The 13,760-nt window shown below is 41.3% G+C and overlaps 1 protein-coding gene across 1 annotated transcript; it reads left to right on the plus strand.

The window, feature by feature from the left end:
• Positions 1-1,149: 1,149 nt before the first annotated feature.
• Positions 1,150-10,301, plus strand: si:dkey-219e21.2 (nuclear factor 7, brain). Its single transcript, XM_038995745.1, has 7 exons — positions 1,150-1,174; positions 3,722-3,861; positions 4,235-4,333; positions 5,813-6,094; positions 6,741-6,869; positions 9,376-9,481; positions 9,769-10,301. The coding sequence occupies exons 1-7, from the start codon at positions 1,150-1,152 to the stop codon at positions 10,299-10,301; spliced, it is 1,314 nt and encodes a 437-aa protein (XP_038851673.1).
• The last annotated feature ends 3,459 nt before the right edge of the window (positions 10,302-13,760 follow it).

Here is a 13,760-nt window from a genome sequence, read left to right on the forward strand (position 1 = left end):
TAGTAACAGTAGGGCAATTATTTAGCAGTTCAGATCAGGGAATGCCAACGTGGCAGCTATATGATTGTTTATTCAACAGAGAGATACCCATCATAAAGCAACATTAAACCTTACTCTATCATAGGTAGCTTATAGTTTGCGTCACAATGCGGCACCGATGATGTAAAGATGCGTGTAAGGTCTATTAAATGAATGGACTGTGATACGCCTATTATTGTGTGAGCTGGCAGGAGTGTTTGTTTGTGTGGCTCTCCCTCGTTTCTAACCAACCGTATTACTTGTCGCTGAAATGGATGGATGAATGGAGAAGGAAGCCACATCATGGGAGAATCAAGTATGAGTGTACACAAGATAAGGGACCCTCTTTTCCAATACCAGAATATGACTCAAATCCTAAATGTATATGCCATCTCTAAATAAGACTATGTTAGGGATAGAGCAGAGATTCATACAAAATACAATACTTTAATTTAGCCATGAAAGTTGGGATACTGTTCTGTACAGGCATAAGTGTATAGTTGCTAATGATTGATCCACTAATATAGCATCAAAGTGTGACCTTCGTGACCCCTTATCGCTATAATATCTCGCGCTCTCTCCTTGGTAAAGCCAACAGTGATTGCTAGGGAGGTAGACTGATTATACTTTATATCCTTGCAGAAAAGTCCCCCCCTCCATCTTAGTGCCAAGGACCATAAAAAAGTCCAAAGATCAAACTGCAAGCACTGTAACAAAAACAGCAGACTTGGGAGTGTTTGCTGTACCAACTACCAAGAACACGCACCAGACTGACCTTCACGCATAGGGTAGGATTTTGGTTTCTTTTTCATTTTTATCTCAAATGTTTTATTCTTTGTCATTTGATCTAATGTAATGATAAACCCATTGTCATGTTTCATTTTAATTGTGATAAAGATTGTATTTCTGATATTTCCTTATCTACTGAAGCATTTTTCATAGCTTCAACAATGTCACCTGTCATTGTTTTTAGTTCTGCATTTCAAATTCCGTCAAATTAGAAATTTTGTACAATTCAACATGTGGATATGGATAAATAAGTTAAATCTTTGGTGGCCTCAACTGTCATATGGAATATTTTGTAAGGAGTCGATTTATGTTCATACAGGACTAAGGATGGCAACTTTCGAAATGAAGAGCATTCTGAAGGTGTCTAGTAAGTATTTGTCCCTTTTCCTTACTGAGATATATATATATCTATATATATACACATATACATACACATACACACACATATATATATATCTATATATATACACATATACATACACACACACATATATATATATCTATATATATACACATATACATACACACACACATATATATATATCTATATATATACACATATACATACACACACACATATATATATATCTATATATATACACATATACATACACACACACATATATATATCTATATATATACACATATACATACACACACACATATATATATACATATGTGTGTATATTTATATATATATATATATGTATATGTATTTGTGTATATATATAGATATATATATATGTGTGTGTATATACAGTTGAAGACGGAAGTTTACATACACCTTAGACTAATACATTTAAACTCAGTTTTTCACAATTCCTGACATTTAATCATAGTATAAATTCCCTGTCTTAAATCTGTTAGGATCACCACTTTATTTTAAGAATGTGAAATGTCAGAATAATAGTAGAGAGAATTATTTATTTCAGCTTTTATTTCTTTTATCACATTCCAAGTGGGTCAGAAGTTTACATACACTCAATTAGTATTTAGAAGCGTTGCCTTTAAATTGTTTAACTTGGGTCAAACCTTTTGGGTAGCCTTCCACAAGATTCCCACAATAAGTTGGGTGAAATTTGGCCCATTCCTCCTGACAGAGCTGGTGTAACTGAGTCAGGTTTGTAGGCCTCCTTGCTAGCACATGCTTTTTCAGTTCTGCCCACAAATTTTCTATAGGATTGAGGTCAGGACTTTGTGATGGCCACGCCAATAACTTGACTTTGTTGTCCTTAAGCCATTTTGGCACAACTTTGGAAGTATGCTTGGGGTCATTGTCCATTTGGAAGACCCATTTGTGACCAAGCTTTAACTTCTTGACTGATGTCTTGAGCTGTTGTTTGTCTAGTTTGAGAAACAGACACCTCGCAAGTCCTCAACTGGCAGCTACATTAAATAGTACCCGCAAAACACCAGTCTCAACGTCAACAGTGAAGAGGCGACTCCGGGATGCTGGCCTTCTAGGCAGACTTGCAAAGAAAAAAACATATCCCAGACTGGCCGATTAAAAATGAAAGATTAAGATAGGCAAAAGAACACAGACACTGGACTGAGGAAGATTGGAAAAAAGTGTTCTGCCTAGAAGGTCAGCCACTTCACTGTTGACGTTGAGACTGGTGTTTTGCGGGTACTATTTAATGAAGCTGCCAGTTGAGCAGTGTTGCCAACTCATTTTCAGGGTAAATTGCTAGAGGCAGGTTGATTTGTTGCTAAAAGTTGCTAAATGATGTTGTGATGTCATTGCGTGTTAACTTAAACTGCTGTCATTACGTAAAATACACAATAACGTTACTCAAATTGACTGGCCATCTCAGCGAAAAATATGATTTGACATTTGTTCAGGTACAGACTCCCACTCTTTTCTGTACAATTTTGATTGAGACATGTTGATTGATGTTGTAAGTTCTATTCAAGATCAAACATTCGTGACCAACTATATTCATTGGGTTTGGCTCGTCGAACCCGTACTACTGCTGCTGCAGTCGGCCAACAATGATTTGCAATTTGCTGAAATTGCTGCTGGCCTGCTGCTGCCTGTGCACGAGCTGAGCGCCTGCTGCTGACGTCACTCACAATGCACCTTTGCAGCATGGCACGTGTGTTGTGACTGAGTGTTTGACAGAGAAAATCGTTTTTGTGTCATTTAGAAGGAAAATGCGTGCATTTTAGTATTTGATGCACTTCTCAAAAGTTGCTAAAAGTTCAAAATCAATTTTTAAAAGTAGCAACATTTGTTGCTAGGTGCTGTTTGAAAAAAAAGTTGCCAGGGTAGTCTGAAAAGTTGATAAATCTAGCAACAAAATTGTTAAATTGGCATCACTGCAGTTGAGGACGTGTGTGTGTATATATATATTTAGTTTTTTATGTGACTTTTTTAGTTGACCATAAATCAAGTAATCTTTGTTTAGAACTATTTTGAATCAAATCAAATCAATTTATATAGCCCTTCTTACATCAGCTGATATCTCAAAGTGCTGTACAGAAATTGCCTGTCATCGTATTAAACGTGACTACATTGGTAGATATTTATTGTTGTAATATGAATCTAGAATTGATTCCAAACTGGTATTCAATCTTTATCGAAACACACCACAACCGTCCAATAGTGGGGCAATCATTAAAAACAAGCATAGATCAATCAATTTTAGAACACTATCTACTACTTTCTGTGTACTATATAGCACTGCCAGTGTAGGGAAGAGCAGAGACTTTTCCTCTAATGAACTAGGTCAGTAATCTGTCTCCTAATCATTCATACCATTCACAGGTCTGTACATAAAAGGGTCGGTTCACAATGTTTTAATCCGAAAAGTCCGGATGTCACACCCATGCCAGGGTCCCCTGTAATTAACTCTGAAATGTATCTGTGTCCCCCCACCCCTCTAATCTCATTTTATCACTGTTTCACCTCCAGAGCTGAAGTTGGAGAGCTCTACCCAGAGTCACTCCATCGGGGCGGTGCGATGGAACCTTCCTGAAGAAGACCTCCAGGCCTACAGCTCAGCCCCTACCAAACCCTCCAAGAGCTGCACCCCCTCCACATGCCGCTTACGGGTAGGTTACACACAAACCTCCATCCACTCACAGCATCACATTTTATTTGTTTACTTAACCAGGCAAGTCAGTTGAGAAAAAATTCATATTTACAATGACGGCCTACCCCGGACGACCCTGGGCCAATTGTGCGCCGCCCTATGGGACTCCCAATCACAGCCAGTTGTGATACAGCCTGGATTCGAACCAGGGTGTCTGTAGTGACACCTCCAGCCCTGAGATGCAGTGCCTTAGACCACTGCGCCACTCGGGAGCATCCAGTCCATTTAAAAGTCTTTCTATTCATTTGTGTACTCTTCTACCTGTATGTGTGTTTGTTTGTACTCTTTTTCTACATTTGCCTGCTCATCCTGTATGTATGTGTCTCTTGTAGCAACATCCTCGTCAAAACGGCCTGAAGAACCTGCGCAGCCTGCAGGAGTGTGTCCGCTTCATCAACCACTGGAAGGAGCAGGTGGCCGACGTCTGTAAGGTAAGTAGACCCCTGAGAGGGAGAGTGGGGGACAGGGGAGACATACATTTATAGAAATAAAAAGGGGAGAGGGATGTGGTAAGAGGATGAGGAAACAAAAGCAGTAACTGAGACAGCCCCGACAGACCAGGGAAGCACATTGATTTCCAATGTTAGTATGATAGTATTAGCGATAGCATTAACGATTCTATTAGCGGTAGTATTCATTTGCCCCATATTTTGTATTGCTAAATGCCTCTGGAATTATGGATTGTGAGGGCAAAGGACAAGTAAATGCACAGGGAAGTGCGATGAAGGAGAAACAGTAGGCCTGGTTTAGTGAGGATGGCGTCAATCATTGGGGAACTATGAGACAGGTGTTGAATGAAGCCTAGATAGTGAATAAGGCCTGTCTGTAGGTCAGGGATTGTTCACGTTAACAAAAATTATGCAACATTTAATTTAGTGCCTTTACAGAGAAAGGAATATATATTTTTTTTATATAAAAAAAGGAATTTGTTGGCCCCAAAGGGACTTTAGAACTGTCTCTTGAGTAAAACAGGGTGAAATTACCCATTTGGGTTGATCACCATGTTAATATAGCTTGAACACCTGGGTTGACACGTTGACAGTTGGACCGTTTAATACTTTCCCTCCTAAAAGAAAAAGTATTGATTCTCATAACCAAATTGTTCTTAGCGGGACAAACTTAGCTTGTTTATTACCTTTACATTTGACATGTTAGTCATTTAGCAGACACACTTATCCAGAGTGACTTACAGTTACTGCATTCATCTTAAGATAGGTGGGACAACCACATATCTCTGTCATATAAATTATTCCTCAATAAAGTAGCTATCGGCAAAGTCAGAGCTAGAAGGGGGAGGGAGGAAGTCAAGTGCAAGTGTTGGTTCACCGATATTGGATAAGCGTTGCTAAGCAAGACAGATGACACAGCTAAATGAGGTGATGGGTAAGGAGGGTACTGATACAGGGGTTCTTATCACCCTTTACAGCTCTGGTAACCCATCCCAGTGCCCCGTGGGGCTGAGCTGGAACATACAGGGTTATAGTCAAACCATGTAACTTAGGCAGATACCCCTCCAGGGTGGGAGGGGAGGTTACAGGATTACATGGACAGGAGATTTTTACAATTGTGCCAGGTGGGGGTTGGAGGTAAGGCGGGGTCGGGAGTGCTGAGCTGGCCTCTGGCGTATGACTGCCAGGTGGGAACAGGGTTACTTAAACGAAAAACACATACAACCATCCCATTTTGCATTTATTTGATCTAGTTTTGCAACGCATGGCTAGATGTTCGCCTTGTGCCTGTTTTCTTTGTGAATCAAGCTATATTATACGCAAAATCACATGCTGTACTCTATGAATGGACAACACAGTATTGCTACGACAACAGTAAGATGGTTGAGATGACATAGCTATACACACTATTGAGAATGTACAGCATGATATTGACCTTGTTGCTGTTTTGTGTTGTTGCAGAGTGGCAGTGATGCGAGGGAAGGCACCAGTAAAGGAGAGACCCCTGAGGAACTGAAAGACCCAAGAACAGAACGCAGTCTGGAGGAGAGCAGGAAACTCATTCTGCTGTGGGCCAATGAGCTCACAAGTGTCGACAAGGAGTTGAAGAAAAGCCCCTGGGTACAGGAGAGAAGTGAGAAGGTGGAGGAGGAGGAAGAAAACAGGGATGGAGAGGAGGATCCTAACGAGGAAGTGCAGCAGAGGATCATGGAGTGGGCCAAGGAGCTGCAGAGCGCCTCAGAGGTGAGAGATCAGGGGTCAAGGATACAAATGTATATAAGAGTTAAAGGAACACCACTGAGAAAAGAAATGGGGGAAATACGTGTTCCCTAATGATAGTCATTTCTACAACCTAAACAGCCTTGGGCCAGGTGGGGGTTGGAGGTAAGGCGGGGTCGGGAGTGCTGAGCTGGCCTCTGGCGTATGACTGCCAGGTGGGAACATATCTGCTATTTGCAGATTTGCTACCAAAAACAGACCATTTAGCATAAGGGGTAAAAGGTCAAAAAAGTGTAATTCATTTTTACATTTACATTTACGTCATTTAGCAGACGCTCTTATCCAGAGCGACTTACAAATTGGAAAGTTCATACATATTCATCCTGGTCCCCCCGTGGGGAATGAACCCACAACCCTGGCGTTGCAAGCGCCATGCTCTACCAACTGAGCCACACGGGACCATTTTTTTACATTTACATTTATTTAACCAGGCAAGTCAGTTAAGAACAAATTCTTATTTACAATGCCGGCCTACATCGAACCAGGATGTCTGTAGTCATGCCTCTTGCACTGAAATGTAGTGCCTTAGACCGCTGCACCACTCGGGAGCCTAATAGAAGACCCATAGAGATGACTTGGTATTAACGTCCATGTGTCTGTGTCTACACAGAGCTGTGGGGTGCAAGGCGATGAGCTCGGCAAGGTTCTGCGTCTGCTGGGCCTGAGGAAGAAGAGACTGGTCAACCTCCTGCCCTTACTGGAGTTCATTACCTGGTCACTGCTAAAGGAGGACTGCAAGGTGAGCTACAGACACCGACGCACGCAGGCGCACACACAAAAAAAGAACAAAAAAAAGAGGTCAACATCATATATTGGCGAACTAGTTTAATAGTTTATTAGTTTCATAGTTTATTAGGGGTCTTCTCATTAAACATAACACAACTCGTGATGTTATGCCTACAGCGTTTTATTTTCTGAAGTCGTACCCTCACCTGAATCCATTATAATTAGTTAGCAATGTTCCCTCTTAAACATTCACATTTCTGTTGATTTAAGAATCAGCAATACAATCATATAGTCTATACATGCTCAAATATGCATACCTTCACCAGGTTAAAAACCTAGGTGTTATTTTAGATTCTGTACTAAATTTCGAGTCACACATTAGGAATGTGACAAATTGCTTTTTACCACCTGAGGAACATTGCCATGGTGTGGCCTTTTCTCTCTCAGGCTGATACAGAGAGACTCATCCATGCTTTTATTACAAGCAGGCTTGAATACTGTGATGCTCTACGGTCTGGTCTACACAAGAAAGCCATTGGTCAACTACAAAACACACAGAATGCTGCAGCATGGGTACTGACCAAGACCAGACAGAGAGCACACATTACACCGGTTTTAAAGTCTCTGACTGTGAGTTTTAGAATTCATTTTAAAATTCTTCTATTGGTTTTTAAATCAATCTACGATTGTGCACCCCAATACATGTCAGACATGCTTTTAAGTTATGAAACCAGTATGTCCCTCAGGTCCTCTGGCACTGGCCTTTTAACTATCCCAAAGCCTAGAACCAAGAGTATCAGACCTCAGGATAAGACCCAGATGCAGACAGTTCGAAGTAACACAGGTTTATTACAAAAACAGGGGGCAGACAAACAACAGGTCAAGGGCAGGTAGAGGTCAGTAATCCAGAGCAGAGTCCGAAAGGTACAGAACGGCAGGCAGGCTCAGGGTCAGGGCAGGTAGAGGTCAGTAATCCAGAGCAGAGTCCGAAAGGTACAGAACGGCAGGCAGGCTCAGGGTCAGGGCAGGTAGAGGTCAGTAATCCAGAGCAGAGTCCGAAAGGTACAGAACGGCAGGCAGGCTCAGGGTCAGGGCAGGTAGAGGTCAGTAATCCAGAGCAGAGTCCGAAAGGTACAGAACGGCAGGCAGGCTCAGGGTCAGGGTCAGGGCAGGTAAAACCTGGGGAAACAAGAAAACGGGGACAAGAGAGAAAACAGGAGTAAGGGAAAACGCTGGTAGGCTTGGCGAGACAAGACGAACTGCCAACAGACAAACAGAAGACACAGGTATAATACACAGGGGATAATTGGGCAAATGGGCGACACCTGGAGGGAGTTGGAAACAAGCACAAAGACAGGTGAAACAGATCAGGGTGTGACAGAGGTATGGAGAGGCAGCCTTTAGTTATTATGCCTCCAGCCTCTGGAATAGCCTGCCAGAGAACCTGGGTGGGGCTGGAACTGTGGACATATTTAAGAAATCTTAAGATATAAAAACAAAATGACAAACGGAACAACTAAAAACCACATCCTAAGGAAAAGCAAAGCTAAAAATATATGTTTTATGTTTGTTGTGTAGTAAATATTTCCGCTTTTATTTTCATTGTTTCTTTTTTTGTGTGTGTAAAGCACATGGCGTTGCATTCCATGTCTGAAATGTGCTGTATAAATAAAGCTTGATTTGATTTCTACCCACCTACTTACCTAAAGTGTTATGAAAGCAGCTTACATAACCAGTGATATACCACTCCACTAATAAAGCTGTAAAATCATAACTGGGTGGACAGATCAATGCTCCACCAGGATCTGTAGGGCTTATCAGATAGAACTGATTAGCTCCCTACCTGGTCCACAGGAAATCTAGGATTCAACCAATCATAATCTATTTTCTCCATGTTTCTGTTTCATAATATTTGCTCAATGTACTATTTCTTTATTCATAATAGTAGGGAAATTAGGAGCAAAAGTAAAGTTCTTTGGCAAGATCATGATGGATTAGATAAGAGGTATTTTTTTTAAATGACATTCTGTACTATTTAAACCACCATATCAAAGTATTTTTTTTCAATTCAATATCTAGTAATAATATTGGGATATGTTACAATACAAAACATTTTAAATGAACATCACAAGACAGCCATCCCAAAACCAAACTCCATACAGCCCTATCTATCTCATCACCCATACAGTGAATGATTGACCGTTGTCTTGTCTAAACTTCACGTCCGCTGTACCTTCGTTGTGATAAGGCCCCAGGTCATTTGATATAGTGCAATAAAACAATGTCGAGAAAACTGCCAGTCTAGCATGTCATTTACGTCATACTTTTCCTCTGTATCAGCATAGTGTATTATGTAGGTGTGATCTGCCTGTTGGTCAGGGTTGACAAGAACATGTATGCATTTGAATCTGTTGATCTGGTCTGCGTCACTTTGGTCAGTACATTTCAAGTCACAGTAAAAAATAAAGGTGAAAATGAAACGCTTAATGCCAATTCTTTGCCTGTGTTCCTATTTTCAGGGTGTTATTGCTCATCTGTGGCTGTCAGCAAAGCAGCGCACCTGGAATGCAGGCACTGCAAGATACATCCCTAACTCGGTGTGGAACTGGATGCTCAGTGCATCAGGTAACTATCCTTCTATTTGGAAATGTACTTTAATTTAAAATATTCATCAAATTAAAAAGCACAGAAAATAAGAATGAATAGAATATTAAATATAAAGCATTTTCCATACATTCTGGCCAAACCTTGAACTACAGCTTACATAATGGTAATAGCTACTAGCATAGAAAAGTAGAATAGAATAGAAAACAGATGACAGAATCTAATTTAAAATTATGAAAGTAAAAAATGTGCAGCACATTTCAGAAAGCTACCAACTCAACCAAATCTCTCCCCCCTCCTCCATAAAGCTGACGTGACCCTTGACCCCATGACCAACCACTCATGGCTTCAGCTCTCCGACGACCACCGAAAGGTCCAGGAGGGCATATCCGAGTCCAACCTGCCCTTTAGTCCCCAGCGCTTTGACGCCTGGCCTGGCGTGTTGGGCTGGGAGGGATACGCCTCTGGACGCCACTACTGGGAGGTTGAAATAGCCAACAACGGCTACTGGCGGGTGGGCCTGACCACGGCGGGCGCCAAACGCCACGGCCGCTTCCCCATGAGCCCCCAGATGGGCTATTGGACCCTGTGGCGCAGCACCCACCAATTCTACGCCTGCACCAAGCCTGAGACGCCCCTGCCCCTGGGTCTGGTGGCCCGCCGGTTGGGGATCTATCTAGACTATGAGGAAGGACAGATCTCCTTCTACAACGCAGCAACCAAGTCACACATCTATACATTTACAGACAACTTCAAGGAGAAGCTGTACCCGGTGTTTTCCCCACTGGACGGGCGCACACTCATCACCGTCATCTCGCCGCATAAGGTCTCTACGTTTTGAAGACATCAGGTTCCTTTGGTTCGTAGGTTCTCCCCAAACATCAGCTCTGTTGTTAGCTTATTTTCCTTTGACTTTCAATCACTGTCTGATTTGGACTTGAAAAACCAGGTGTGTCATCATGTGCCTCTACGCGCAAGTGTATGTATGTGTGTGTGTAATGAGCAGCTTGCTCCAGTGACATTCTGTCCGAACTGCACCTTCTGCAGAAACTTACTTCAACAACTTTCTCCCTCAAGGGTTTTCTCCTAAATCATTACTTTCCCTCCTTTATCCTCTCTCTCTCTCTCTCTCTCTCTTTCTCTCTCTCTCTCTCTTTGTCTTTCTCTTTCTCTCTCTCTCCTCTCCTCCCCCCCCCCCCCCCCCCCCCCCCCCCCCCCTTTTCCTCTTCTCCAGCATCAAACTAACTGTCCGGCCAATCAATAACATGAATTAATCAAGGAAGTGCCAAGAAGAAGAGAAAACATTAGGAGAAGCAGTTGACACTGACCATCACAGACTTGGGTTGAGCTTGGGCCCTGTTCCCACATCAATCCCTAGCCTTGGCCTAGACACTTCTGGACGGCCCCTTATAGATCTGAAATAACTAAATGGATAGAATCAAAAAGGAAGGCACTTCACACTCTAATAAAACGTGTGTCTGTTAACAAGCACATTTGACAAGTTAGATTTAAACATCAAATGTTTGAACAGCCCCACGTTTTTATAACCTTTTTGTAAAATACTGTATGTATATAAATTGCATTATGACACTAAAACAGCTAGCTAAATGGAAGATGGAAAATGTACAATGAGGAGAACTAGTTATTTTAAATCCAGTGATGTAAAGTACTTAAAAATACTTTAAAGTATTCAAGTAGTTTTTTGGGGTATCTGTACTCTACTTTGCTATTTATTTTTTTGACAACTTTTACTTCACTATGTTCATAAAGAAAAGAATATACTTTTTACTCCAGACATTTTCCCTGACACCCAAAAGTACTCGTTACATTTTGACAGGAAAATGGTCCAATTCACGCACTTATCAAAAGAACATCCCTGGTCATCCCTACTGCCTCTGATCTGGTGGACTCACTAAACACAAATGCTTCATTTGTAAATTAATGTCTGAGTTTTGGAGTGTGCCCCTGGCTATCCGTAAATAAAAAATCTAATAAAAATTGTGCCGTCTGGTTTGCATAATATAAAGAATTTTAAATTATTAATACTTCAACTTTTGACACTTAAGTATACTTGAGCAATTTCATGTACTTTTGATACTTAAGTATATTTTAAACCAAATAATTTCAGACTTTAACTCAAGTAGTATTTTACTGGGTAACTTTCACTTTTACTTGAGTCATTCTCTATTAAGGTATCTTTACTTTTACTCAAGTATGACATTTGAGTACTTTTTCCACAACTGTTTAAATCAACCTATATATTACTGTGTATCAATCTACCTATATAAATATGTATGTCTATATTTATGAACTTTATAATGCACTGGCATAATCTGCAAATACAAAATTGTCACCAAGTACGAATATTTTTGTCTACAAAACATGGATATATTTGTGTGCATCACATTTTCTCTCTGACTCAAGTAGGGCTGACCCTAATTAGTCGACTGGTCGATTGTTTAGGCATTAGGCTGTTGGTAAACCAAGATTGTTTTAGTCTATCAGTAACAAATGTATATATATATATATATTTGCACCCATCTCAGTGAACTAATCCACTGGTTCTCAATCCTGGTCCTGGGACCCAAAGGGGGGAACATTTTTGTTTTTGCCCTAACACTACACAGCTTATTCAAATGATAAACTCATCAAAAGGCTTTGATGATTTGATTTAGGTGTGTAGTGCTAGGGCAAAAACTAAAATGTGCCCCCCTTTGGGTCCCAGGACCAGGGTGGAGAACCACTGATTAATCCATTGCGGAGGCCTAGACTAAAAACAATTTATGCTTGATCCAAAAATGTGTTCAGAGGCTCCATATGGAGGGTGTGATGCATTTGCGGAGCCTCCAGAGGCAGACATAGGCCAAATCGAGCTCCGTACCACATCGCCATGCGCCTTCTACATTTTGTAACAATGCGGAGGGCTCTGTATAGGGCGGTACATCCTTTAGAAAACAAACTCACTTCATTGACAACAGCTCGGCACTGCTCCGCAAAGCGCAAGAAGTATGAATGAATGCCCTGACTTCTGTTGAGGCGGTATCGCCCATCGTAAGTGCTGCATGGCCAATGCAGACCTCGATTGACCATGCCCAGATGCACAATGGACTTCTCTTTCCAGAATGCGCTTTCTCCCGCCAACTTAATTGTGTAAATTGTTTGTGTTTGATTGTAAGTGTATATCAATTCCTCATTACATATCACAAGTAGTACATTTACCTTTAATTCCTATAATTTCCTGGGAATTTGTTAATGTATTCAATATTATTATTCCAGTCTTCCCGTTTTCATTGTCGGAGTAAGGATGCACACGCATAGAAGTAGGCCTATAGGCTTCCTAATGTATGCATATGAAACCGAGGTAAAGACAGTTTCAAGTTGGATATTCGACGGATGTTCGCGCTTTCAAACCGCTTGAGCCACAGACTCCAAATAAGTGTCATGATGCTGGAAAAATTGCGCACAACATTGCACATGTCTTATTTTCACGATTTGGACATTAATTCGCTTTCCAAAGCTAATAAACATGTGGAAATGTGAGCAGCATTTTGTATTCCTAGTTGAATTAGTTAGGGAGCGTAAACAAAGTACAACCTTTTTTACATTCAAATGTCAATAGCTCCTCGGTCATGTGACCTACTGACTTCAAACAAGGTTCAGAATGTCCACTGACTACCCTTCTATATTGCACACCCTTTAGTTTGTCAATTTTCATCTCACATGGTGTTACATGAATTTTCCAAAATGTAAAATTTCAATAGCTCCTTGGTCATGTGACCTACTGACCTCAAACAAGGTTCAGAATATCCACTGACTATACCTTCATATCGCACACTCTGATATTTGTCTACTTTCATCTCATGCTATTCGACTTAAATCTGTAAGCTTTGCAGGCCTTCATTTTACAGCATTTTTCTATGGCTGGCCTTGCTTTCCTCCTGGCTACCCCTACCCCGGTCAACAACCCCCCACAGCAACTTGCCCAAGCCTCCCCCATTTCTCCTTCACCCAAATCCAGATAGCTGATGTTCTGAAAGAGCTGCAAAATCCGGACCCCTACAAATCAGCTGGGCTAGACAATCTGGACTCTCTTTCTAAAATTATCCGCCGGAATTGTTGCAACCCCTATTACTAGCCTGTTCAACCTCTCTTTTGTATCGTCTGAGATCCCCAAAGATTGGAAAGCTGCCGCGGTCATCCTCCTCTTCAAAGGGGGAGACACTCTAGACCCAAACTGTTACAGACCTATATCTATCCTACCCTGCCTTTCTAAGGTCTTCGAAAGCCAAGTTAACAAACA

This window comes from Salvelinus namaycush, chromosome 6 (assembly GCF_016432855.1).
Source record: "Salvelinus namaycush isolate Seneca chromosome 6, SaNama_1.0, whole genome shotgun sequence".
In the NCBI taxonomy this organism is placed as follows: Eukaryota; Metazoa; Chordata; class Actinopteri; order Salmoniformes; family Salmonidae; genus Salvelinus; species Salvelinus namaycush.

Excerpts from the sequence above, each read along its gene's own strand:
- si:dkey-219e21.2 (XM_038995745.1), top strand. The coding sequence starts at position 1,150 with ATGAAGAGCATTCTGAAGGTGTCTA. Across the intron at positions 6,095-6,740 it reads AGCTGCAGAGCGCCTCAGAG|AGCTGTGGGGTGCAAGGCGA; the intron begins GTGAGAGATCAG and ends GTGTCTACACAG. Across the intron at positions 6,870-9,375 it reads TGCTAAAGGAGGACTGCAAG|GGTGTTATTGCTCATCTGTG; the intron begins GTGAGCTACAGA and ends TCCTATTTTCAG.